The sequence below is a fragment of the Bos mutus genome, chromosome 11, assembly GCF_027580195.1.
Source record: "Bos mutus isolate GX-2022 chromosome 11, NWIPB_WYAK_1.1, whole genome shotgun sequence".
NCBI classification, from domain to species: Eukaryota; Metazoa; Chordata; class Mammalia; order Artiodactyla; family Bovidae; genus Bos; species Bos mutus.
Window position 1 is genome coordinate 3,241,687 of NC_091627.1, and position 26,535 is coordinate 3,268,221.

The window sequence follows — 26,535 nt, forward strand, 5'->3', positions numbered from 1 at the left end:
TCATCTCAGCGAGGGCGGCTGCACAAGCCCTGCAGCAGATGCGACCTCCCGTCACACGCCTGTCCCACCTTTACACACACGCTAAGTCCCGCCCTTCTCACCAGCACCGCCACCCCCGTCTCGGGGGAGCCCCGCCATCTCTCGGAGGGCTGTGGCAGCCTCTCGGGGGCGCCCCCTCCCGCCCCTTCTAGCCGGCGGTCAGAAAGGCAGACCACACGACCCTGCTCAAAACCCTCCCTCGACCACCTTCGCACTCGGGGCCAGGGCCCTCCTCTAGGGAGGCCTTGTGGGGTCCTGCTCTCAGCTGCTTCTCCAGCTCCATGCCCCGCTCCACTTGCTGTCCTTCCAGCACACGCGCCCCTTCTGCCTCAGGGCCTTTGCACGTGCAGTCCTCTGCCTGGGCTGCTTACCTCTCTTCTTACCTCTCACCCGCAGTCTCCCTCTCTGGGAGGACTTCCTGACCCCCTGTATACAGCAGCTCCACCCTACTCGACTGCTCTTTATAGCACTTATCTCCACCTCACAGGCTTGTTTGTTTTGGGTCTTTCTCCCGGCCAAGTGACACTTGGGCTTGGCTTTGTATCCAGGGCTTGGGATGTAGCAGAAGCCCAGCAAGTGTTAGTGAAGAATGAATGAGGAGGGGGCACACGTGTCTGCACCAGGGGGCTCTAGTTTGGATCCCCTTAACCAGGGTTTTCTAACCTTCGAAACATAAACAACAAAACCCTTTTCAGACAAAATCTTACACACCATCCCACAATGCAAAGAGCAGAGGGGTGACTGCTTGGCTATCAAGTAGCTTGTGTTCAAATCGTATCATTTGCGTATGTAACTGTCGATCCCCTGTGATAGCGAGGTGGCCTGGAACGTGGGAATCTGAACTTCCAGGCCCACAGAGGACGGATGCTGACTCATGTCCGTTCTGTGGTCCACTTCCTTTCTTTTCTGTTTTCGGTCACACAGTTCAGAGAAAATCTGATATGCACAAAACAATTAGGAATAGCAATAGAAAAAACAGGTCTCGCGTTAAATTAAGCAAACAAATCATAGGAAGCTTTCTTTCCTAGGTTTGCAGGGCAATCAGTCGTGAAGGTTCTCAAGTTTAGCTCTGTAACACATCCACGGGGTTTGTGCGGTAAGTTTTGCAAGTTTTCCAAGAGTCAAAAATCTCAGATTAAAAAAAACAAGGTCAGGGTTGCAGATCCTCCGAAGCCCCAGGTAGGGTTGCCAGATTTAACACAGGAAGCCCAGTAAAATGTGAATTTCAGTTGAACAGCGAAGCGTTTTTAGTCTAAATGAGTCTCATTAAATTTGCATTCCAGGTATGATACATATTTAGACTTAAAAACACCTCGCTGCTTATCTGAAATTCACATTTAACAGTGCTTCCTGTACCTTCATTTGCTAAATCTGGCGACCCTAACCCGGAACGGGGTGGGGCGACGGGCGGTTTGAGAGGTGTCTTAGCAGCCCGTGAGGGTGGGGGCGGGGGCGCGAGGGGGGCGGAGCCTGTGTCTCGGAGGCGGACGTGAATGGGCGGAGCCTGGCCTCGATGGGCGGGGTCGAGGGCATGGCCATGGCGGGGCGGGGCAGAGCCTGGAGCTTGGGGTCCGAGGCCGAGGGGCGCCTGGAAGGCGGGGCCGAGACGCGCGGGGGCGGGACCCGGCCGCCAGGGATGGGGGCGGGGCGGGGCGCTGGAGGCGGGGCCCGGCGCGCGCGGCGCTCGTGACGGCGGTTGCCAGGGTGAAAGGTCAGGCGCGGCGCGGCACTCCCAACATGGCGGCGGCCAGGACGGCGGCGTCGGCAGCGCGCAGCCCGGGAGCTCCGGCGGCGGCGGCGGCGGCCCGAACCCGGCGCCCGCCCTCGGGGCGGCCCGCGAGGCTGCCCCCGCTGCTCGTGCTGCTGGCGGCGGCGGCAGGGCCGGGCGCGGGCGGCGCGGCGCGGCTGTACCGCGCGGGCGAGGACGCCGTGTGGGTGCTGGACAGCGGCAGCGTGCGCGGGGCCACCGCCAACAGCTCGGCCGCGTGGCTCGTGCAGTTCTACTCCTCGTGGTGCGGCCACTGCATCGGCTACGCGCCCACCTGGCGGGCCCTGGCCGCAGACGTGAGAGGTGAGGCGCGCCTGGCGCGGGGGCCCGACCCCGGTCTCTGGCCTGCCGCCTACGACCCCCGGATTCTCTCCTCAGGTTCCTATCCCCTGGCCCTCTGGAGGTGCTCCGCCTCGGCGGCCGCTGGCCTGCACCCTGGGTTCATCCCTCGTATGACGCCCCCCGCCCCAGTGGAGATATGGGAAGTTGGCTGTCAAGTCAGGATGACAGGAACCCCTCTCCCGCCACCGCCCTCACTCAGCTGGGGACACAGAGGCCTTCCTCGTTTGTCCAGCCCTCCAGACCCTCTTGTTGAGTCTCTGAAAGCTTCAGCAACCACCTCCGCCCCAGGTCTTTATCCTAGCTGTGTCCTGACGTTCATCTCGTCCTCAGTAACTCCACCCGGCTGCCTGGAATCCCGGTTCTTTGAGGCTCCCGTTCCTGTCCCGGGCTGCTTTCCCTGTAGGTCGTTCTTCATTCTCCTTTGGTTTGGAGAGCTGAGCATATATGGTGGCTACTCAAAGAGGTCCAGCTGTGCTGGAGACTTCTCTGTGGAAGCAGAAAAAGACCTTCCCGCATTTCATTGGTTGGTTCCTTGTGCGTGGTCACGCAGCCTTGGACCAATCTGACACCCACCAGACTTCTGGTCACGTTCCCACACTTTATTGATGCTTGGCACTTTCTCATCCCGGTGCGAATTGCTAATCAGCCACTAAGTTCTTGGCGTGCTGTACATTGCACAGTTGTAGCCGTTTAAGGGTTTTGCAGCAGTCTTCCTACAAGCTGGCAGCGCTTCAGAAGAGAACACGAATTGCTCTGAAGTGGGGGCCTGTCCCCAACAAGAGCAGGGTTTGGCAGGACTTTGCTGAGGCTGAGCTGACCTCTAATTATATATTTCAGAGGGCAAGAGAGTAACAAATGGGCTCTTTTCCTGAACTGCAGTTTTACAGCCAACCCTGTTGGGATTTTCTCATATCTAGACAGATTCGTAAGGAAACTTAAAAAAAAAAAGTCTAAATCGGGCTTTTGTATGTGATTGTGATTATCTTTAGCGGCTTCTCTTGCCTCAAGGTATTGGGACTTCTTGATTGTAAAGCGTCTGTTCTTCGATCTAGTGTTTTCTTGAGCCTTCGCCGCTGGTCAGAACTGAAGTCAGAGACTTCGTGAAATGGACGGTCTGCTCCATAATAGGTGTCCTTTAAGCCTTTGCTGTGCCATCAGGCAAGTACTTTTAATAATAAGAGGACTTGGCAGTTTTCTTTTGTCATTGGGAGGCAGCAACAGATACGGCAATTTTCACGCTCGTCGCTCTGGCAAGATGCTGTCATCACTTGTTTTGCACATTTTGATTTTTTTCAGCTTAGTGTGTGAAATACAGAAGTTGTCAGTAGGATTTGAATATTGCAAACCATTGCATGGTTCAGCCAGCATGTGAGGAGCCTTGGGCATTGTCCCTGCAACTCAGAAGGGAAGTTATTTTTGAAACAGAAACTATTGGTTGCTGAAAAAGTTCATTCAGGTTTCTCTGTATGTTCCCAGACACACTTTTTGGCCAATCTGGTAGTAAAATCTATTACCTAGTGATGTGATTAGCCTAACTGTTGGCTAAAGAAGATTATCTTAAGAGAGTTGGGGGTTTCCCAGGTGGCACTCGTGGTAAAGAACCTGCCTGCCAGTGCAGGAGGTGTAAGAAACGCTCAGTCCCTGGGTGGGGAAGATCCCCTGGAAGAGGGCATGACAGCCCAGTCCAGTATTCTTGCCTGGAGAATCCCTTGGACAGAGGAGCCTGGAGGGCAATGGTTCCTAGGGTCGCAGAGTCAGACATGACTGAAGCAACTTAGCACGCATGCCAAGTTGGGCGTTCTGCAAGTGAAGGCAGGAAGAGCAGGCCTGAGACAAAGGAGATGTGACTGAGAGTGAAAAACAGCTGTGGCTCCAAAGACGGGGGGGAGGACGGGGGTCCTGAGAGCTGGACTGCCGGGGGCTCCCTGAGCACGAGCTCTGACTGGAGGCAGAGCCTGGGCACTGGGCAGTGTCCACGTCAGGTCCCCAGAGAGAGCTAACCTGGAGACCTTGTGGGCCCAGGCTGGGCAGGCGGAAGCAGAAGCTCTGGGCGTGAGGCCTGGCCTGTCAGCGTAAGCCCCAGAGGTGGAGGATCCCTGTCTTGGGGCCACTGACCACGCCAGGCACCTGCAGGAGAGGGCCTGAGGCTCGAGGCGGTGCAGGGACCCCACCCCCCACCCCCCGCCATGGCTGTCTGCACATAAGAACGCTCCACTAGAGGAACCTGCTACTCGGATCCTGGGCTCCCGCCTGACTGACCCAGGGTCCTTCCCGTGCCTCGTCTCTGTGAAGTCCCTGAGGAGCGTGTTGAGAAGAACTGCCCACACCCTCGATGAGGAGGCTAGTGCAGCCCCTCCGCCCAGCGCCTTGCTTCTGCCAGGGGCCCTCCCGCAGGGGCGGGGGTGCCCAGCGCCCACACAGTCCAGTCTGCGCGCAGTCATTGCTCCACTCTCACGGCTTCAGGCCCAGTCAGCCTTTTGTGAACAGGGGGTTCAGTGAGCCCCTGGGGCACGCAGACCTTGGCCTGGGCCCGTCAGATGCCTCTTCCCGTCAGATGCCTCTTCCCTCCCCTCTTGAAATGCCCTGTCCAGCCCACTCAGCTACTGTACCCTCCACTGCCACTCTCGACAGCAGCATGGCTTCTAGAAGGTGGCTGCTTACAGTACAGCCCCGGCTCCCTGACTTGAGGTTGCTGGCTGGGGCTGGTCACTGAGCTGGAGGAGCGCCTGCTGCTCCCCGCCCCAGCGCCTCCTGAGTGGCCTCCTCCACTTGCTCAGAGTGGGCAGGGGTCTGCAGGGGGCCAGGGCTCCTCCCCTTGGCGGGCCCTCTCTGTACACAGCGTCGGGGCACCTTTGTTTTCCTAAAAGATTTGGATTGAACTTGAGCTCTTTGCTGACATTTTTAAGATTTTGAAAATAATTGTTTTTCCTTCTATGAAGGTGGCTTAACAAACAAAAGAGGTGCTGTGGGTGCAGCCAAACGTCCTTCCAGCGTTTGTGTAGATCTGGCTTAGGCCTGTCACTTCTGAGTCCTTCACAAAACAAACCCTGCTGTGCCCCTGAAAATCCTCTTGCCTGGAGCTGTGATGTTAGCGCAGTCTCTGCGCCACCTCCTTTTGAGCTGAGAACTGAGACACCTGGTGGGGGTGGGCAGCTGCCACCTGGAGACGCCTTCAAGACAGCCACGGAGACTTCCTCAAGGCCCGAAGCGCCCGTCGGGGCTGCCGGGTCCTGGGCGTCTGTCTCCCGTGTCTCCTCCGCTCCGTCTTGGGGGGCACAGGGGAAGGTGTTCTGTCATTGGCCCCAGAATGGTTTTTTTTTATACAAGATCGTTCTTTTTTTAATGTAATTTTGTTTGTTTATTTCTGGCTACCCTGCGTCTTTGTTGCTGTGCAGGCTTCTCTCTGGTCGCAGTGCTCGGGCTCCTGACTGCAGCGGCTTCTCTCGTTGCAGAGCACTGGCCCTCGAGCGCAGGCTCAGTAGTTGTGCACAGGCTGAGTTGCTCCATGGCCTGTGAGATCTTCCTGGATCAGGGGTCAAACCCATGTCTCCAAGCAGGCACATTCTTTACCACTGAGGCACCAGAGAAGCCCACCCCCAGAATTCTTGATGAGAGACTCAGACGAAAGCAGGACCTGGCAGGCAGCACCACCGCACAACACCCATGTGGCCACGCCGTCGAGTGGCAGGCCGTGGGTGCCAGGGCCCCGCGGCACGTGCCTGGTGCATCCAGGGCTGGCCAGGCCCCCGCTTGCCTCACACCCACCTCAGTCACCAGCTAGTCTCCTCATTCGCATGGCTGCAGGCTTCATGCACGTGAACTACACCAGCTGATGGTCCCCACAGCCGCTCCCTGTCCTCTGGGAGAAGCCGGGGGGCTGAAGGGGGCAGGGTGCTGATGGAGCAGGACCCCACCTGGACCCTGGAGAGGCAGGTGGGCGGGGGCATGTCCCCCCACGGGGGCTCTGCCGCACTGAGATTTGTCTGTGAGACCCAGGCTTCACTGCAGCCGGACCCAGAGGGACAGCGCCGCCGTGTGCCCCTTGGGACACTGAGCAGAGGAGCCCTGCTGGCGAATGTTGCTGGCTTCACGGGCGGCCGGGGGACCCTGATCTCAGGGTGGTTCCCACCCGCGGCCTGTGCTGCGCGCCCCCGCCCCAGCCCACAGAGCCGGCCAGCACTCCCACGTGTGCTGTGCACAGTGTGCGTGCCGCAAGGCCTGCGGGACCACAGACAGTGCTAGCTTAAGCACACCTGCGTGCAAACACACCTGCGTGCAAGCACAGGGATGAGACAGCCCTGAGACAGTCGCGGCCCTCTGCCCCCGGAGGCTGACGCAGAGCGTGACTCCAGGCTGCTCTGGGGGCTGGTGGAGAAGGCGCGCTCCTTAGCACGAGGCTTCCTCTCTGCCCGGGCCTGTGCATCCTGAACTTGGAGCTTGCCTGAAAGGCCCTTTGCTCTGCCTGGAGGGGCCTCACGGGGGCCAGAGCGCCCTCCAGCGGCGCCAGCGTGGGAGCCAGCGTGGCCGCCTCACCCTGATGGCCGGCCCTCCCTCCCAAGGGTGAGAGGACCAGGAGGCCGCAAGGAAGCGAGGGGCGGGGTTCTCTGAAACCCGAGGGGTTAATTAATCTGAACTGTAACCGTTTTCTTCAAGTGATGGATGCTTTACCATAAGTGTGACTTGTATAGACGTTCTATTAGAACTTGCCAAGTAATGGTGGGAAGTTTAATCCTGTGAGGATAAATAATATAGTTACTTGACAAGGAAACTTGAGATAAATTGTAAATTGTAGTTCTCTGTGTAGACATGCTTAGTTAAAAATAGATGGGCTTGTGAGCGGAAGTGAGGAGTGGCCCGGAGCTCACCGCTGCTCCCTGTGGAGGCCCCGAGCCCGGCTGGCAGCTGGGGGTGGCTGGCGCGGGCCTAGTCCTGAAAGCAGGCGATTTGCATTCAGTTGAGGGCGCTTCCCTCCTTTGTGTGTGGAGTCCCGACAGGTGGGAGAGGCAGGAGGAGGGGAGGGCACCAGCTGAATGAGCGCAGACCCTGAAGCTCACCCTTTGAAACGGTTTGCATTCTCCCTGATAAAACAGACCGGCTCCCTTTTGTGCTGCTGTGAAAGCCGCCCATCTGCCGGGATGCCTGTGGTGGCTGTTGGTGCCCCCGTCACTGAAATCTCCCTCATCTGCCTCCTTCCTGCGCTGCACAGGCGGCCTCTTTCAAAGGTGGTCAAGGACCACGTGAGGCGTCAGCAGGCCGGGCACCTGGCCCTGCCCCGGGCCGCCGCCTGGATGGGGTGCACACGTGCGGACCCCAGAGTCCTTGGCCCAGCAGGAGCTGTCCTGTCCCCGCCAGCTTGTGGTGACCTGTGTGCGTCTCAGAACACTCTCTGCGTGCGTTCCCTGTCCGCGTGGACCCCGTCCTTCAGAGGGGAGGACAGACAAGGCGCAGGAGTGCCAGCGGTGTGAACAGCTGGACGTGGGGGCAGGTCCTAGGAAGGTGAGTGGGACGCTGGGGTTGGCGCCCGGCAGGGCCGCTGGGCGAGGGGCCCGCCACGTGGAGGGCCAGCAGGTGCCGTGTCCAGAGGGCCCAGCCCCGACGGCCACACGAGCTGCAGGAGTGGCTTCCAGCAGAGGCCCCTTGGCCTGGTCTCTCCGTGGAGTGTCCCCGGCTGCTCCCTGCAGGACTGAGGCCCAGAGACTCGCTGGCCAGTGGGGGTGCTTGTGGGGACGGGAAGCACCCCGTCTCGCTTCGGTGGGGCGGGCGGGCTCTGAGGGGTGTGGGGGCGCTGGCTTTCCGGGACCGTCGGCCGTTGAGAAGCTGGTGTCAGCTTGTGAGCAGGAGGGACAGCCCTCCGGCTGGCTTGCGCCCTGGGGCCGATGACCGGGCCAGGTTGACCCCGAGCCGTCTGGGCTCCGGGGACGCGGCAGCCGGCCCTAACCTCACAGTCGTGCTGCCTTCCAGGGCACTGCCGTGACTGCCCCTGGCCGGTCACCGCCCGGGGGCTCGTTTTCTTCTCATTCTCCTGTTAGGACACATTTGAAACTTGAGCCGAGGTGGGGCTCGTGTCCTCTCAGTACCACACGGGCCTGCTCCCCAGGCTCCCCAAGCTGAGTCCCCAGGGCTGTGCCTATGTTGACTTTCGCTTCATGACCATTAGTTAAGGGCTCAGACCCAGGCTGCAGTGAACTCACAGACCTCACTGGGGAGCGACTCAGAGCGCTTCTGTGCAGCAGGAAAGGGAACCCGAGGGCTTCTTGCCCTCCAACGTCGGCCAGCTCTGTCCTGGAGGGCTAGTCCTGCTGGCCGTGGGCTCGGTCCTCTCTCACCCCAGCCGGGTCCATCAGTAAGCAGGTCAAAGGCGTGTGTGACTCCTCCTTCTGCAGTGATGAGTCATGCTCTTGGCTTTTTGAAAATTACACCCTGATGCTGACTTAGGAAGGACTCGGTGCAGGGAACCCTCACACTTGTAAATTTACGAAGTGTTTCATTTACTAGAGATGTCCCAGGAAAGATCAGTCCAGCGTAAGTTTTTCTTAAACACAGAGCGTTTCAGCGCAGTCGGACTGATGCTGGGGCCCTGCTGCTATTTCAGGGGACACCTCAACTTTTCACTGTTACCCTGGGAATAAGCAGGTGGTTAAAAACCTGGGGAAAGCCAAGGCCTTTCTTTTTGAAGCCACTGGCAGGTGTACCCTATTTTTAAGGGCAGGGCCCACCTACTGGGTGCCTGGGATACTTGAAGGAGTTTGGGAGGCTGGAAAAGCAAAGCTGGTACCAAGCGTCACCCATTTCTGCTGCTCTGCCCAGGGCATCTGTGGCCAGGACCCGGCGGTTCCCGAAGCCAGGCTGTCCCTCCCCTCCTCACCCCGGGAGGAGGGCTGGGCCTGGGGGTCGGTTGCATTTCAGGAGGGGCGCCTGGCTGGGGTGGCCTCGTGACCCTGAAGAGGAAGGCGGCTGAGCCCAGGCCAGTGGAGTGTCCGCCCGAGGGGTCTGTCCTGTGCTAGAGCGGCGCACGTCGTGGGGGGACTCCGGCTGGGGGGCTGGGGTGGGGGCCAGGCCCCCGGGGGCGGTTTGCAGGTCGTGTTCACCCCCGCGCAGGCCTGCAGGCCGAGCCCGGGATGGCAGGGCGAGCCCCTGGAGCCTGCAGTGCTCCTTCGCGGTCGGGGGCTGTTGAACCAGAGCCCGGGTGAAGCCAGTGCCCTCTGGAGTCAGGAGGGCCGCGCCCGGGCCTGGGGCCTCCTCTGCCTGGCAGCCAGTGCGCCTGGCAGCCCCGATGGGCGCTCTGTGGCCTTCTGCCCCGGAGTCCAGGGAGGCACAGGCAGAGCAGGCCGCGGGCCCCATGGTGCACAGACGTGGAGCACACGCTCCCCACAAGCACCCTGAGGCTCCGTGTTCTACATTTCGTAAGTAGCGCATGCTTATTGAGAAAAGCCTGAAAAACAAGAACGTGGGGCCAAGTCCCACGAGAAAGCGGCACCGTCGTGAGCGGCTCTGAGTGTCTCCCGTCTCTCTCTGCCTGGGCCCGGCTCCGCGTGTGCGTGGTGTCAGCTCCTGGGGCCGTGTTCTGTCTCCTCTCTCTCTCGTCCTGGAACAGCCTTTTTTTTTTTTTTAAAGATGGAGCAAAAGCTTGTCATGGAAATTCTCAGTAAGCCTTGATTCCCTGTGTTTGTGAGCTGGGAGGAGGTTGCAGAAGTGAGACGCTCTGGCGGGATGGACAGGCGCCGAGTGGAGAGGACGGGGCTCCCTGCTCACAGTCGGCCGCTGGGTGGGGCGCAGCGACCCGAGGCCGTGCGTCCTGCCCGCGTCTGCGCTCCGGCCTCACCGATGGGACGAGAGCGTTGACTGTTCTTCCTTAGTTCCTTGTAATTTGAGATTCCAGAAAGACGTGACCTGTGGTTCAGGAGGGCTCTGTGATTTCTTCCATCCTTTCAAACGCCTTCAGGATGAGCCAGCTTCACTGTGGCCACTTAAGTGGAGCACTGTTCTGTCATCGGTCGTGAAAGGTGGAGCTGTGTGTCTTGTGTGTTTTTCACTTGATCTTTTGCTTTATGTTAATATCAGTACATACTTTTTACAGTTGCAGAGGAAGAAGGCACGTATTTGTAAGCATAAGTGTAACATTAGATGGAACAAAAGCAATCATGAGTTGCCGATGTATACAAGCCTTGGTGTCCGTGTAGTACTTAGGCTGGCCTCTCTCCTTCCTGGCCTGTCTTTACTGTAACTCTGAAGTCTTAGTCTTAAGCAGCACTCAGAGAAAACTCATTTGCCATGACTTGTAGCAAAGTGAGTGCTTTAGACTGGTGGTGTCTGTCAGAACTCACCACAGCTCAGGGACGGACAGTCACAGGTTCCCCCTCAGAAGTCACCTGACTGCAGGACGCGGTGAGCGGAGCTCGGCCCGGCCCGTCCCCTTGGGCTCGTCCTGCTCGGGCACTGCTCTGCTGCCCTATGTGCGCCCGACCGCCAGCCCTCCTGCTTCCCCTGCAGGCTGTCCCCAAGCCCGCCGATGAGCCAGCGAAGGTTTGGGACTCTTACTGTCCTGGAGAAGGGAGCAGGTCTTCCAAAGAGAGACCCTCACCTGGGGGTGTTGGGGAGACCCTTCCTCTGAAGCTGGCGACTGAAGGTGACCCCCCGTCCTTGCCCTCGCCCGTGTGAGCTGCGCTTGGGGTCTCCAGGGCTCAGCTCCCCCGGTCCTCGCCAGGACGGGGCCCCTCTAACAGTCTCGCTCCTGCTTTTCAGACTGGGCGGCTGCCATCCGCGTCGCCGCCCTGGACTGTGCGGAGGAGAAGAACCAGGAGGTGTGCCGCGCCTACGACATCCACTTCTACCCCACCTTCCGGGTGAGCGCCGCGCCTCCGCCAGCCGCTCGCATGGCCTGGGGGCTTGGGGAGGGCGTCTCCCAGCTCAGGGGCTTCTGTGTGCAGGGGTCACCTCTCATTGCACCCCGTTGGATTGCAGGGTCACACTGGGACTGTGCACTTGCCTGCTCACACCCAGCGAGGCCTGCAGGCACGGGAGTGGCCGGCGCTGCCCTGAGAGCGCGTGCCCAAGTGAGGCGGGGCCCGCAGGTGCCTTGCCCGGGGGTGGGGGTCTGGTGCCTGCCAGCTGTGCCAGTAGCCGTGGCCGCCCTGCAGACAAGCCTGTCCCCATCTCTCCCGCTAGGGGGCGACTGGAACCTGAGCAGTGCACCCAGCTCTGTGTGTGTGTGTGTGTGCCTGTGTGTGCGTGCACACGTGTGCCTGTGTGTGTGTGCGTGCACGAGCGTGTGCACGTGCCTGTGTGTGTGGTCCCTCGCCTCACTGGAGCACATCTGAGGAGGGAAGCCGTGCCTTTGGAGGTGGCCTCTGGGAAGCTTCGGGGCCCCCTTCCTCTCAGCCCTGAACCCGTGCCCTGTGTGCACAGCGCCAGCTGCTTCTCCCCGTCATGCTGACCTGGTGACCTCGTGTGTCCGTCTCTGGCTGGGCCCTGCCCACCAAGGCGCCCTCCCCTGGAGCGCGGGTCCAGGCTTGGGTCCGCTCAGCGCCTTCCTATTGGGTTTGCCTGTTGTGTCTCGGCTTTCCCCACAGGGTGCTGTGCTGCGTGTTCGGGGGCCCCCCCTCAGCTAACAGGATGCTGCTGGGACCCCCACACGCTGGGTGTGGCTGGGGCCCAGCCCTGGCGTGCAGTGCTGATGGGGGCCAGGGCGTGGCCTCTGTTCGGTCCTGGCCCATCTACCGCTGTCCCACCTGTGTTCTCCGGGCTGGTGTACAAGCCCCGTGTGTCTTCATCATGCCCTTTTGTCCAGCTGTGAGAGGGGGGTGTTGTCACCCCAGCCGTCACTTTCTCCATTGTCTTCACTGAGTCTTTCAGTGAAGAAGGTTTTTAATGTTCACGTACAATGCTTGTCCTCTGCCGGAAGACCCCTGTCGCAGAGCCTGTCGTCCTCCCGGGAGTCTGTGCACTGGCGCACCACGAGCCTGTGGGGGCAGTGCCGGCCGCGGGGGTCCTGTCGGGGTCCCAGCCCTGTCGGGGCAGAACCCCTGTGTGCCCGGGTCTGGTTGGTACTGAGCAGCCCTCGTGAGTCTGGAAGAAACACTGCCTTGCACAGAGGCCCGTAGAAGCGTGGTTTCATCATCAGTCAGTGTGAAGTTCCTGGAGCAGTGAGAGTGACGCTCTCAGCCATGATGGCCGTCTTGTTGCTTGAAGATGAGACGGTTACACAGGCGCCGGGCAAGGCTGCTCCTTACTTGTGTTTGTTGGTTTTTTCCCCTCAGTATTTTAAAGCGTTTACAAAGGACTTCACAACTGGAGAAAACTTTAAAGGTAAGGACACACACGTCGTCCTTCACTCTCCTAGACTCCTGCGTCCCTCACAGCGCCCCGAGGGCTGGGCGGGCCTGCCCTCCCCCGCTTCGGCAGGTTCGCCTTGAGGCTGTCAGTCCTTTCTTCCCCGGAAGGGTTAAACAGCCACAGTTTCAGCAAGAATGTTTGCTTTTGGCAAATACAGTGGTTAAATTTTTTTTAAGTACACATTTTTGAAAACAAAAGTTTGGAAAAGTGCACGCGTCACAAGGGCACCGCGGTGAATTTTTGTGAGTGACCCCCTGCCCCCCGCCCCGGAGCCCACAGGTGAGGTCGTTCGGCCTGCCTCTGAGCTTGCTGTGGATGGACATGTGCCTGTGGCCTGGCTCCACGCCGGGGGCGCTGGAGCTCAGCAGTTCCCACGCTGGTCCCGTGAGGTGGTCTGCGCATGACTCCACCGTGTGTGCCTTGCGCCCTGGGGGCCCTGGGATGGGGTGGGCGCTCGGCAGGGCCGACTTGCCTGTGACGGGGGTCCTCCCCACAGGGCCCGACCGAGAACTGCAGACAGTGAGGCGGACCATGATCAACTTCCTGCAGAACCACACAGACGGCAATCGGCCCCCCGCCTGCCCGTCCTTGGACCCCATCAGGTGTGTGCTTCTGTGGAAAAGGCAGCACGTTTCAAGTTGAATTTAATTTTGTAGAGTAGAGACGTGCATTGAGTGATGTGGGCGCTGGTATGCAATGGCCTTGAAGACACTAAAAGGCTCTGTCTTCTTAAAAGGCCCAGTGACGTCCTTTCACTCATCGACAAGCGAGGTGACCGGTACGTGGCTGTGCTGTTGGAAGATGACAGCTCCTACGTCGGACGCGAGGTACTGTCTGCGCCCCTCTCGTGTCGGCGCTGCGGTCAGACTCCGTGACAGTAGCGACTTCCGCCTCAGCTCTTGGAGTGTGTGTTCTGCACTCATTAATTCTCGGAATTGCCCATGTGTTATTCAGCAGACTCACTAGAGAAGGCTCGTTTACAGAGAAGACCGTTGGGACGGGGTGGGGGGCTGCCTCCCAGAGGAGACAGAAGCAACTCCCGCCTGCCGCCACCTCCCCTGGGGGGCCAGGTGGGCTCACGGCGGATGTGGTCCCCGGGACACACAGCGTCCCTGAGGGTGTCCTCTGTCCAGTAGGCGTTATGGTCCAGACTCTCTCTGCTGTATTCTGGACTCCCAACTTTGGCAAATCCAGTGCCCTTCAGCTGGCTGACTGGGAGGGGTGCTGTCAGCCTCCCAAAGCAAGCCCTGTGGGTGGAGGGGAGGCTGGGGTGTGGCCCCCACTCGCCTGGGGGTGACCGGCCCCGTCTGATGGGGTGGGCTTTGGAGGGGGTGTGGGGAGCACAGCTCTGACCCCTCTCAGGGTCTGCACAGCTGCTGCTCTTCCTGCCCTTGCAGCCCCGGGGGCCTGAACGTGCAACACAACAGGGGTGTCAGTGGCGGTCGGCCTTAGGGAGCAGCTGAGCTGAGAGGCTGTTAGTTTCTGTAAGAAGGCACGCTCGTCAGCGTGGCGTTTCCTGCGGACCCCACCACCCACCAAGAAGGTGACGTGCCGTCTCATCGCCCAGGTGATCTTGGACCTGATTCCGTACGAGAGCATCGAGGTGAGGCGGGCGCTGGGTTCCGACACAGCCTTCCTGCAGAAGCTCGGCGTGCCCTCCCTTCCCTCCTGCTACCTGATCTACCCGAACGGGTCGCACGGACCAGTCACCGTGTAAGTAGCATCTGCTGCCCTCCCGCACTGCGTGGGCACTCACTGGTCTGGGGGGACTCACCACCTGGTCTCCAGAATAGAAAGCGGGGGGACCGGCTCTGGCCCCACACGTGGCGGTCGCCTTGTGAGACCCACAGAAGCAGCAGGATGCCGCTGGCCTCTGCAGTGGGGCCCGTGCACCGTGAGACAGGCTCAGCTGGAAAGGAAGTGAGTTGAGTCGAGGCTGGGAGGGCATAACGGGTGAGAGGGGTGCCTCCTGGAACTTGAGCTGCCTGCCAGGCCCCAGCCACAGCCAGTGGCCAGGGCCAGCCCCACCTGCGTCCACGGAGCTCTCGGTGAGTCACCATGTGGACAGCGCCTCCCCTGCCCCAAGACGTTCACTGGGGCACTGAGGGCACCCTACCCAGGAGCCTCAGGCACGTGTGGTTCCTGGGCTGTCTGGTATTTTCTAAAAAACAATGGAATTCAGGCTAAGCAAAGAGGTCTCTGGGGCTCGCAGAGCTGGGCACCCAGCTCAGCAGACCTCCCCTGAATACACCCCTGAATACACTGCCATCTCACTTCAAGGAAAAACACTTGTTTTACATTGAAAGTGTCTCTGTAACCTCAGAATGAAAAGACGATGGTTTTAGCGATAGCTGCTATACCTTCCCTTTGGGAATGAAAACAGGCTCTGGACCCTTCGGGTGACCCCTGAGCCACCTCGGGAGGGTGGAGTCCCACAGCAGATGGGTTGCACCGCTGTGCTTGGGAGCCCCTCGCTGCCGGACCCCAGACGCCCCGAGTGGAGCTGGCAGCCTGCAGGCAGAGGGTCTGAGGTCAAAAACCACAGGTTTGGACAAAACTGATCCTGGCAGGTGCTCATACCAACTGTCCGGGCCATCCTAACCTCCCCAGCAAACAGGAGTGAAGCCTAGTGCTTTCACACCTGTAGGTCGGTGCTGTTTCTGGATTTGTCTTATGTTCCCAGGTTGGGGGCAGCTCCCTCAGGCCCGGGCTTTGTCACCATTCTGCCCGCCCCCTGCCTCAAATATCTGCAGTAAATGCTCAGAGAATGACTGGTCTGAGTGGACCACATCACCCTCGAGGGGCAGGGGGCTGCTCTGATCCTCTTGCCCTGAGACACCTCCCGATGGGCCAGGCCCTGGAGCCGGCTTGAGCCTGCGCCTGCCCCCCCTCTTGCAGTGGGAAGCCCCTCCGGTCGTTTTTCTCCTCTTACCTGAGGTCACTGCCGGGAGTGAGGAAGAAACCAGGTTCCCTTCCTGGGAGACCCAGCAGAGAGGAGAGCTCGGAAGCCGTGGTCTGGAGGGACTTTGACAGGCGAGTGTTCTTCCACAGGAAGCTGCGGGAGCGGCCGTGGGTAGGAGTTCGGGCCCAGGGCTCCTCTGGGTGGCTCGTTCAGAAGCCCACCGCCCGCCTGCTGGCCTCTTGGGGATTCTCCCTGTTGTCTGCTGGTGGGGTGTCCTGGGGGCGTCCCTCTGGGTGGGGTTGGGCTCAGGAACGGGGGGTTTCTAGAGAGAGGGGTGGGTTCCCCTGACCTGGCAGTGCTCGCTCCCAGGTCAAAGCTGTACACGGCCGACCTGGAGTCAGGGCTGCACCACCTCCTGAGAGTGGAGCTCGCAGCACACAGGTCCCTGGCCGGTGCCGAGCTGAAGACGCTCAAGGACTTCATCACTGTCCTGGCCAAGGTGCGTGGGCGTCTGACTTGGGGCAGGGCCCCTGGCCACAGGGAGCGGGTGTGCCTGGGGACGCACGTGGCAGGGACAAGAGTCCTGCTCAGGTGGAGTCCCTGTGTAGGGTGCTGGAGACGAGCGCTGGGTGGGGGCGTGTGGAGCAGAGAGGAGGGGATTGTGCGGGAGTGTGGCTCGGTGTGTTCTAAAGGGCTCAGTGGTGTAAAGGGCTTGGTGTGGTCTGAAGGGCTTGGTGGTCTAAAGGGCTCAGTGTGGTCTGAAGGGGGCCAAGCCAGGCCAGATGTGAGTGGGCGGCAGGCAGCAGGATGAGAAGGGAGCACGAGGGGAGCAGGGTGTGGGCGGGAGGCCTGTGTGTCTGGGGGTCGGTGGAGATGGAGGGTGGCGGTTTTACAGGGAGGAGACGCCTGTGGCCGGTGCATTGGGTGGGCCCTGGGGGTGGGCCAGGTTGGCATGCCCACCTTTAGTAGTAGGTGGGGCAGGGGTGGCTTTGTGCTTGCTCGGGTCTAGAAGTGAGGAGCTGTCGGGCGGCATCCATTTCCTGCTGAGAACTCTGAGCTCCCGAGCTAAGAGTCCGGGCCCGCGGTCTGTGGGCAGAGGTTCAGGCAGTCGGGTGTCCCTGCCCCCTAGGGCGAATCTGCACCCTGTTCTGCTGGCCCGGCAGCCCTGCTGTGGCCCTCTGCTCTCCGACCTCAGAGAGAGCCCAGGCCCTTGGGTCGCGCCCACCTGTTGGTCACCTTTGATCCTGCGCTGCCTCGGGAGGAATCTGCTTCCAGAGGCCACTCTCTATAGCCTCTGACGTGATCTGACAAGATCTGAGATACTGTTTATTATTGCCTGAGAGATAAGGAGACTTAGTTTGAAATGATTCCTGTTGCCAAGTGTGCAGCCCAACACATGCATGCACACACGCTCAGTTGCATCCAGCTCTGCGACCCCATGAACCGCAGCCCGCCAGGGCCCTCTGCCCACGGGATTCTCCAGGCAAGATACTGGAGTGGGTTGCCATTTCCTCCTCCAGGGGATCTTCCCCACCCAGGGATCAGACTCGTGTCTCTTGCGTCTCCTGCATTGGCAGGTGGATTCTTTAGCAGTGGCGCCACCTGGGAAGCCCTGCTGACACAGTAGCTCCTAAGCGATAATTTGGCTGGTCAGAGTTTACTTAGTAAGGTCGTTTAAAAAAGTAAAGAGCTAGAACTTATGTTTAAGGGAATAGAAAGCTACATGGTGTGTTGCAAATGAATAAATGGAGACTGTCGAGACGGTTCTCCCCCCACGATGACCTCAGAGGTCAGAGCTCTCGCGCCGTTCTCGTTCCTTTGAGAAAGTGCCCCCCTGGCTGCCCAGCTATTAGCGTGTCAAGATGGGGGTCTCGCTCTGCACATGAGTTCTTTGTCCTCGTCTTTTCTGGTGTCAGGCTGGAGGGCACGCATGGCCTATAAGATTAGCATAGCTTATTCTTAACAACTTTCTGAAGTTTACTTAAACTTGAAATGCTGGTCAGTTGATACTGATGCTCTATAACTGATGGAGGAAAAACCCAGACTTGGCAGAGTTGAAGACGGGGCATTTTTGGTCCCAACGCTGTCGTTAGGGCAGCGTCGGCCCTTAATTTGCACGTGTAATTGGCAGCATCTGAGCGAAGGTCCTCACAGGACAGCTGCGGGCTCCTTGCTCGAGGCCTCCCTGGCGCCGTGGTGCCGCCAGCATGGCCTGAGTGTCCATGTGCAGCTGAGCAGCGGGTGGCACTTGTTTGCACGGAAGCCTCGAGTGTGCGTACCTCTCCAGTCCAAGGGCAGAGCCGGTGGGGGGTGGGGGGCTGCTGGTGGTGGCAGGGAGTGAGGGGAGCAGCGGATGGGTGTAAGTTACGCTGAGGCACGCGGACTGAGCGAGTCGGCAGTGATTTCGGAGAGGCCCCCCGAGCCCTTGGCAGCGTGACGAATGAGGTCCTGGGTGGCCGTGGGCCTGTCGTCAGGTGTGAGGGCAATGGTGGGGCTGGAGGAAGGGAGGTGCAGCCCCCAGGCCGCCTTGTCTGTGTTCTGGAGAGACTCCCACCTGGTTCTCGGGCAGCCGGTGGGTCAGGTTGTGGCAGGCCAGGTCGGGGCAGGCCTGGTCTCGGCCCCTGGGAGGCCATGCCTGCCGTGGGGCGTGCTCTCTGAACAGTCCCTGAGCATGGTCCTTCCTGCCCAGCTCTTCCCCGGACGACCGCCGGTCAGGAAGCTGCTGGAGATGCTGCAGGAGTGGCTGGCCAGCCTTCCGCTGGACAGGATCCCCTACGATGCCGTGCTTGACCTGGTCAACAACAAGATGCGGGTGAGGTGGCCCCTTTGCAGAGGGAAGTCTGCCCGGGGGCCCCTCGCCGCCCCCGTGTCCCTGGTCTGCAGTCCTGGTTTCCATGACGACCTCCCGTTGCTCCCCAGGCCAGGGTCTGGATCAGCTGACTGAGACGATGAGGGGTTTCCGCAGGGAGGCAGCGCTAGGGTTTCTCTTTCAATTTTTAGTAAATTCATCTAGATCTCACACCTGGAAAAGGAGTAAATAAAGACAACATGTCCGGCAGGGATGCCCTGGTTGAGCTGCCTGGCCGCTGCAGCCGCAGGCCCAGGGTGTGGGCTCCCTGGGGTCTGCTCTGGCCGCCTGACAGGTGCCAGTGTCTGGCCTGGCCTCCCCTCCACGGGCCCCAGGCCGAGTGACCGGAAGGTGGCTGAGAGCAGGAGCATGGCCCCGGGGCCAGGCCTGTGTGTCGCCTGCAGGACCTGAGGGGCCGTTTGCAGCCTGCACTCATGGGCTGTTACAGGCTCAGGCCCATCAGCTCACTGCTCGTTAAGTGAAGATCCTGTTTGTTCTGGCTGAAAATTGTCTGACAATTGAATTCCTTTATTATCATTATTAGTCTTCTGTAAATCTCATTACAACTAATTCTAACCTGAAACAATGGCGGGCGTCCTGCATGCTTCCTCTTGCTGGTTCATCACGGCCCAGGTGGATGCTTCCCTTCTCCCAAAGATGAAACAGTGGGCCATGGCTCCAGGTTCTGAGAAGTCAGTAAAATAGAGACTTTTTTCTCCGGTTTGTTCCTGGATTTAACCGTACTCGTAGTTGATAAAGCTTTCAGACAGATACTCCCTGTGTAACCACCATGCAGCTGAGACAGGACAGTCACCAGCAATTGTTAATTTTAACAATTCAGTATCTCTCCTTCTCTCCACACCCCTCTCTGCCCAGATTTCTGGGATATTTCTCACTAATCACATAAAGTGGGTTGGATGTCAAGGAAGCCGACCGGAGCTGAGGGGCTACTCGTGTTCTCTCTGGAAACTGTTCCACACTCTGACTGTTGGAGCCGGGACCCACCCGAAGGCCCTGGATGGCACAGGTGAGCAGCCCCCCTGCCCTGGGTCACCTGCATGGGCACCATGCTGCCTGCAGAGGGTGCTGGGCCCTCGGGTGCCCGGGTCTGTGCCGAGGAGGACGGAGGCGTGTGTCTTTTCAGGAGCCCTGCTCAGCCCCTGCCCCAGCGCGGGAGGCACCCACATGCGGCCCGTCCATCTGCCCTGGAGGCTGGGGCCTGGCTGACCCATGGGCCGTGCGTCTCGGGGCTGGGCGTGTGCTGGCCAGGAACGCCTCTCGGTGTCGGTGCCTCTTTTTTTTTTTTTTTTTTTTTTGCTTTAAGGAGTGTGAGACCCGTTTGGGGAGGTGTGTGGTGTCTTATTTATAACAGGTCGCCTGGAGCAGTGCACAATTCGTACACACAGCGTCTGTGGGCAGGCGCTCTGGTGTGCCCTGGCCAGGGTCTTCCGTCTCAGGTCCCCCAGAGCCTGAGGGCAGGGTACCAGCCAGGGCTGGGGTCTCCTCTGAGGGCTGGCGGGGGATGATGGAGGGCTGGATGCCCTCCCCAGGCTCGCGCCCTGCGTGGGTGGCGGCTGTCCCTCTCCGTGCAGCCTGCCCACGGGCAGTGGCTGTCCTGGAGCCCTTGGGGGCCTGTCCGTCACCTCCGCCGTGTTGCTTCATTAGAAGGAAGCTCCCAGGCCCACGAGGGGCAGGGGTGACTCAGACAGGGCGGCAGGAGGTGGGGCCGCGCTGCGCCCTCAGGTCACTAACAGCGTGCTGGGCCTCTGGATCCTCTCTGGACCGTGTGGTGTGTGTGCCACAGTTGGCGCAGGGCCCTGGCAGCCTTGGGGTGTCTGCTTATCTTGTGGTTTCGTTCTTTAATCATCACTGACATCTGTATTGAGTCAGAGTGGAGTCCTTGGATCCACATGGTCAATATTCTTTCCAGTAAGATTGTAAAATTATTTTAGAGTTCCCCTTTGCTGTGTAACAGACAGACCCCAAATGCTATGGCTTGAGCCCAGCACCAGGTTTTTGCTCCAGGTTCTGGGCCTCAGATCTTGGGACAGGTCACCTGTGGGCCTGCTGAGCGTGTGGGAGCTGAGTGCTCTAGACTCGGAAGCTGGGGCCCCGGGCAGTACAGCTCCCCTGGGGGCCAAGGAGGGGCTTCAGGGCCTGGGTGTCACTTCCGCCACGGCCTGTGGTTCAGACACCCCCGGCCCGGGCTGGGGGGACATGGCCCACCTGTCGGGCACAGCAAGGGGGCCCACGGCCTCTTAAGGCATCCCTGCCCCTCCTCACTTCCAGGGGGCGTTGGACGTCTACGCCCCGGGGCTGGGGGTGGGGAGGTGCTTTAAACCATGGCTTCTCTTGAGAATCACACAGAAGAACGTGTTGGGTGTGTTCAGGAGGAACCTGGGGCTCCAAACAGCAGGTGAGCTCAGAGGCTTAGTGCTGCGGGCGGGCGCTGGCCAGGGCCCTGGAGCCTCCGCTGCCCGGACCTTGTGCTGACGGGGGACGCTCCGCAGAGGACACGGAGGTGGTGACCAAGAGGGAGGCCAGCAGCCAGGACGCTCTGCAAAAACACCGCGGGGCCGCTGCCCATGGCCTGTGGGCGGCCAGGGACAGGCGCACAGCCCGAGAGACCTCGGGCATCCGTCCCCTCGGTCGGTGTAAATGGAAGCAATATCCGAGGAGTCTGTCTCCCGCCGAAAGAATTGGGTCAGACTGAGACCCGGATTATGTCTTGGAAGGTTTTTCCTCTCCTTATTGCACGCTTAAACCCCATCGACTAAAAAGCCTGCCGCGCCTCTAATCCGCCCCAGGTAGGGTTTATGGTTCTTGTCCACTTTAAAGATTAGGGCGGCCCGAGTGTGCAGAGGTTCGGTGGGGACGAGGCGGGGAGGATTACCCACCAGGCACGGCAGATGTCGGCCCAGGGCTCACGGCTGGGAGTGCAGCCCGGCCACAGGGAGTCCTCAGCCCGCGCGGGTGGCCTCGCGCTGGGCGCCCCCGCTGCCCACAGGAACACGGCGCCAGGCGGTGGCCACGTGCTGCTTGGGGCCTTCTCTGAGGGACGCACAGGACCTGCCAGGCTGATGCCCCTGGGGCCTCTCCCGGCAGGCTGGCTCCCCGGCTCCTGCCGGCCGTGGGGAGAGAGGGCTCCTGAAGGCCTGCTGTTAAGACGATTCAGTCTCCGTAACTGCATCTCCCCACCCCCCCACCCCCCACCCCCCGTTATTTTGCTGCCTTTCTTCTAATGCTGACGTCTAATCTGTTTTAATCTCACGGTCTCTTGTGTGCACTCAATCCCCCGCGTTAGTTGTCTGGACAGGACTCTGGTCCCGCCCTGCGGCCACCGCCCGGGGCTCCTTGGGCTCGTCCGTTCAGCACGGTGCGTGCTGCACCCTGATGTCGTGGGGTTGTTTTCTTCAGATGGGCTGCCCCCATCCCCAGGGCCTTTACGCAGGCACCGGGTCCCATTAGGGTCTGTTGACACACGGGCGAACGCTGTCTGTGCGGCTGGTAGATAAGAGGGTTTCCTCACACCGAGAGGCTCGGGCTGTTTGAATGAGGGCAGGCCTACACTGGCCCGCTGCCTGGAGACCCGCTGCCTGGAGCCCGGCCGCTGCTGACCCATCCGGGAAAGACTGGCCACAAAGACTGGGGCTGGAGTCACGCCTGGAGGCACTTCCTGAGGCCGTGTCCACACTCGGGCTTGCATCTAGCAAGGATTTCAAAGCAAAACAAACGAGATTTTGAATGAGTAGTCGCCCCGGCGCAGGCCCAGCCTTGGGGGCTGCTTGTAGGGCAGGAGGGATGGCACACGGGACATAGACCCTGGCCTCTGGGCTGGTCTTGGGGCTGGGGGTCCTGGTGGACGTGGCCGCTCCAGGCTTCTGGCTTGTTCCCTGGGGACCAGCACGGGCCTTGGAGCAGGTCCAGCAGCTGGACACAGGCAGCCGCCTGCCCATGGGGTGTGCACGTTTGGTGCAGTGTCAAGAGGGTGAGCAGCAGCGTCTGGTGGCCATGGACACCTGGGAAGGAGCCGGTTTCTCCCTGGGGGCTGGCCCGCGGCCCGCGTCAGGCACTCACTCGTCCCGGCTCCCCTGACAGCTCTGCTGACCCTGAGGTGCTGGCCACCGTCGGGTGCCTTGGTCCCTCCACAGGTCTCGAGGACGACCCGCAGGCTGTGCTGCAGACCATCAGGAGGTATGTCCACGTCTTCTTCGGGTGTAAGGAATGCGGCGAGCATTTTGAGGAAATGGCTAAAGAATCAATAGATTCCGTGAAAACCCCGGACCAAGCGATTCTCTGGCTTTGGAAGAAGCATAACCTGGTCAACAGCCGCTTGGCAGGTGAGCAGAAGCCACTGGGTGGCCCAGCCTGCGCGGGGCCTGGTGTGGGCGGCGGGGGCTGCCTGCCCGTGGGGCCACGGCCGGGCAGTCTGTGGGATCAGGTGTCAGTCTCCTAGTGACCTTGCCAGCGGCTGGCAGGCCACAGCCGTCCCCAGCTCCCGTCCCCAGCTCCTGTCCCCAGCTCCTGTCCCCGGCTTCCCAGACGCTCTAGCGCTGCAGGGCTCCCAGCTGTGTGGACGTGGACGTGGACGTGCCCTTGCCCTGGGGAGCCCACTAGGCCCCCAGTAAACGCAATGGTGGGAGACTGGGAATACAGTTCATTGTCAACAAGGGATTTTAGTGTCATTAAAATCTGCCCTCAGATCTTAGACCAAACTCCTCAGAGTGGTTTTGTTTGAAGAAAAACTGGGGCGCACATATTTTCTCAGAGTTAAGTAACTCAAACTGTTCCTAAATCACTGGCAGATTAAAATTAGGCTTAAACGTAATCCGCCGAGAAATAAGTCTTAATAGAGATGAATAGAAAATGCCACTCAACTGTTGGTTTTTATTTAATCCACTGTATTATAAAAACATATTACAACTAAAGCACTAAAGAAAATTGGTTTTTCTGGACGTGGGGCTGAGGGGCTGCGGGTCCGGTCACGTGGGAGTCGTGCCTCGCCCACGGCTGTAGGTGGAGGCCCGTCCGCCATGGCCCTGGTTCTGACGGCTCCACGTCCAGGGCGTCAGGGCCCTCCTGCCCCGGCTGTCCCCGCCCCCCGCCCTCACAGGGGCCTCGTGGTGACCCCGTCGTGGCAGCGCTCAGCCCTGGCGCAGTCGGCGAGGCCCCAGCCAAGCTGCCCTGAGCAGGCTCAGTGTGCCGTGTGCAGTGCTGTGTGAAGGCGGCCTGGGATGGGGTCGCTCCTGTGACTCCGTGTGTCCCCCAGCCCCTCCGTCCCGCCTCTGGGGTGAGGTCTGTGTGGTTCTGTGGAACACGCTCTAGCAGCCCCTCTCTGTCTCGGGGGGGGTGTTTCCAGACCCCAAAGGGGAGCGCCCGGGCCGTGAGGTCCTCATGGCCCTGTGGCTGCTGCCCAGCGCAGCCTGTCCTGAGCACCCCACTAACGAAGTGGCTCCTTGACGTGTGTGTCCAGAAGGACTGGGTGGCAAGGCGTGCCCGGTCAGGTCAGGGAATCCTGGGAGTCCATGGGGCCATACTTGCTGCCCCCTGGGCCTGTGGGAGCCCCGGGGTCCAGGGCCGTCACTGCATTGCGAGTGAAAGGGAACCGGAGGCTCATAAGTGCAGCTGTGCGTGCGGGGCCGCCCGGCTCTGCCTCCAGGTCTCGCCCCCAAACAACGGCTGACGGCCCAGGCCGTGCTCTGCCCGCGTGTGTGCTGAACAAGGGAGCGAGTGAGCCAGAGGGAAGGTGTAGGAGAGGGTCCTCTTGGAGGTCTTTGTACCCATGGGGCACCTTAGGGAAGGGAGGACCGCACCTCGGCACGGGCCAAGGTCAAGGGCGCTGAGCCGGGCACTCGCCCAGCCCCTTCTGGGTGTTTGGGGCAGGGTCTGGCTAGGGGAGTGGCAGTGCCCACGTGAGGACACTTCCTGTGCTGCAAGTGCTTCAGGGAAGTGGGCGGCTGTGCAGGGTAGGGTGGGAGGGACAGGGTGGTGGGCGAAGGGGGAGGCGGGCAAGGCCCCAAGGGTGCGGGACAGGCGGCCGGAAGATCTCTTCACCGCGGCCCTCCTCCTCCTCCAGGGCATCCGAGTGAGGACCCCAAATTCCCAAAGGTGCCGTGGCCCAGCCCAGACCTCTGCCCAGCCTGCCACGAGGAGATCAAGGGCCTGGGGACCTGGAACGAGGGCCAGGTGCTGCTCTTCCTGAAGCAGCACTACGGCAGGGACAACCTCGTGGACACGCACTCCGCGGACCTGGGGGGCCCCGGCGAAGGCGCCCCGGCCCCGGGCGAGAAGCAGGAGGGCAGCCAGGCTCCCCCGGAGCAGCCCCCCGCAGACCACGGTGCCGAGAGCCTGCGTCCGCCCAGCCTGCTGCCCCCCCGGGCTCGCCTGTCGGAGAGGTCGCAGCCAGGCCTGGACCTGCTGCTCGGGAGCCGGGCGGGGGGCGAGGGCCGCCGGGGCGCCGAGGCAGCCGCGGCCTTCCTGGGCATGGGCTTCTCCAGCCTGGACATGAGCCTCTGCGTGGTGCTCTACGTGGCCTCGTCCCTCTTCCTCATGGTCATGTACTTCTTCTTCCGCGTGCGCTCCAAGCGGTGGAAAGTCAAGCACCACCATCCTTCCGTGTAGGACGTGGCGAGACTGCGGAGCCGCCTCCAGCGGGGCTGCCGCTGTGCTCTTCAGATCAGGGACGTTGTCCACACTCCGGACCTGGCGGCGCCTCGAGGGGTCCTTCCGCTCCCCGCCTGCGTGGCCCAGATGTGTCCCCTACAGATCCTAGAGCAAAGACTTCACTCTTCCAGGTCTGAAAACGGAAGTGCGTGGCCAAGCCCCGGAACAGGACTTTGCACCCGCTTTCACCTCAAGTTCCTTGACTGCAGGGCCTCGCTCTGGGAGTCGGGGAGAAAAGCCCACACCCTCCCCCCGCCGCCGGGGCCCACCGCCCGCCGCCCTCTGTGGCTCCGTGGAGCCGGGCTCAGCGATTCCCTGCGTTTGCGCCTCTCAGATGCTGGTGGTCTCTGGGGCGCCGAGGCCGCTCAGGACCAGGGAAGGGAAGCCCCGAGTGTGGGGGTGTGGAGGGGAGGCGGGCCCTTCGGGGGCGCTGTCTTTGTTGGCCAGCCTGGTGACACGAGGCTGTAAGGCGGTCCTAGTCTGTCCACCACGCGGACCCAGAGCGCTGAGCCCCACTGTGGCAGGGGGTGCTCTCTGGGGCCTCCGGAGGCACCCTCATCCTGTGCGGTCATCCCCTGGCACATACAAGTCCCCGCGAGAGCCCTGCTGTCAGTGGGAGGGAGATGGTGGCCCGCGGCGGGGCAGACTGTGGTCTTGGCCAAGCTTCATTTTCTGGAGCTGTTTCACCACAGGCTCCCAGGCTTTGATGATTTAATTGTCTAATATTGAATGGTTTTAACACATTATTAAAACCCAAAAAGCTTAGAAGTAAATTTGCCTCTGAAAATGTAAACTAAACAGAAATGACCACAGCAGGGAGCATTCCCTTTGAATGTGAGTGGGTGTGTGCGTGTGACACTGGTGGGTGTCACGGTGTCTCCCACCACGCCTGTTCTGCGCTCCGGTTCCTGTGTTTAGTGAGCACCCTGACCGTTTGACAGTTTGGGGAAGAGGGGTGGCCGACTCCTCGGACAACTGCCTTCAGCTCTGTGGTCCCCTTCAGTGGGAGGTGTGACCCGAGGCCTCTGGGCAGGGAACGCTCCACTTCTCTGCCGAGAGCTTTCTTCTGTTGGACACTTTTTAATTCCTGGAAGCCTTTGTGTTTTAAAAGCCACGGGCTTGTCTTAGTGGCTGAGCTGTGTGCCTGGGTTACTGAAGACACCTATTGTTTCTTTTCAACTTGAAAACTGGGCCAGTGTACACACAGCCCAAAGGAATGTGCTCAGAACCATTAATTAAACTGCCTTTGGTTTGCGCCAAATGTCGTTTTCTCCCCTAAGTACATTTTCCCAACAGCAAGAGCTGGGACGGTGCTGTGGGTGGGCGGTCTTGTGTACCTGACAGAACCCAGTGACGGGCGACATCGGCGTTCAGGGTTCCTGACAATATTCCAGGTTGAGGGGCGGCAGGTCAGGGTGGCCACGGCACTGTGTCCCGTCGCTGCTCAGAGCTGGACGCTCCCTTAAGGCAAGGGTTAAGTTCCATTTTCTAAAGTTGTAAGTATTGAGACTAATAAATATGATAGTTCAATAATTTAAATGTATATTTATTTTTAATGGAAGGATTTGGATTAAAAAGAAGCTAATTGACGTGGAAATGTCACTGAAATTTCTTACCTGCAAGAAAAATAAACATTTTGTA

General features: G+C 60.3%; 1 protein-coding gene across 1 annotated transcript; it reads left to right on the plus strand.

Moving 5' to 3' along the window:
* The first annotated feature begins 1,740 nt into the window (after positions 1–1,740).
* Positions 1,741–25,667, plus strand: QSOX2 (quiescin sulfhydryl oxidase 2). The gene is made up of 12 exons (XM_070378750.1): positions 1,741–2,110; positions 10,892–10,992; positions 12,406–12,454; positions 12,978–13,083; positions 13,218–13,308; positions 14,049–14,194; positions 15,380–15,514; positions 15,753–15,882; positions 18,073–18,195; positions 19,108–19,258; positions 22,383–22,571; positions 24,308–25,667. The coding sequence occupies exons 1-12, from the start codon at positions 1,777–1,779 to the stop codon at positions 24,850–24,852; spliced, it is 2,100 nt and encodes a 699-aa protein (XP_070234851.1). The 5' UTR covers positions 1,741–1,776; the 3' UTR covers positions 24,853–25,667.
* The last annotated feature ends 868 nt before the right edge of the window (positions 25,668–26,535 follow it).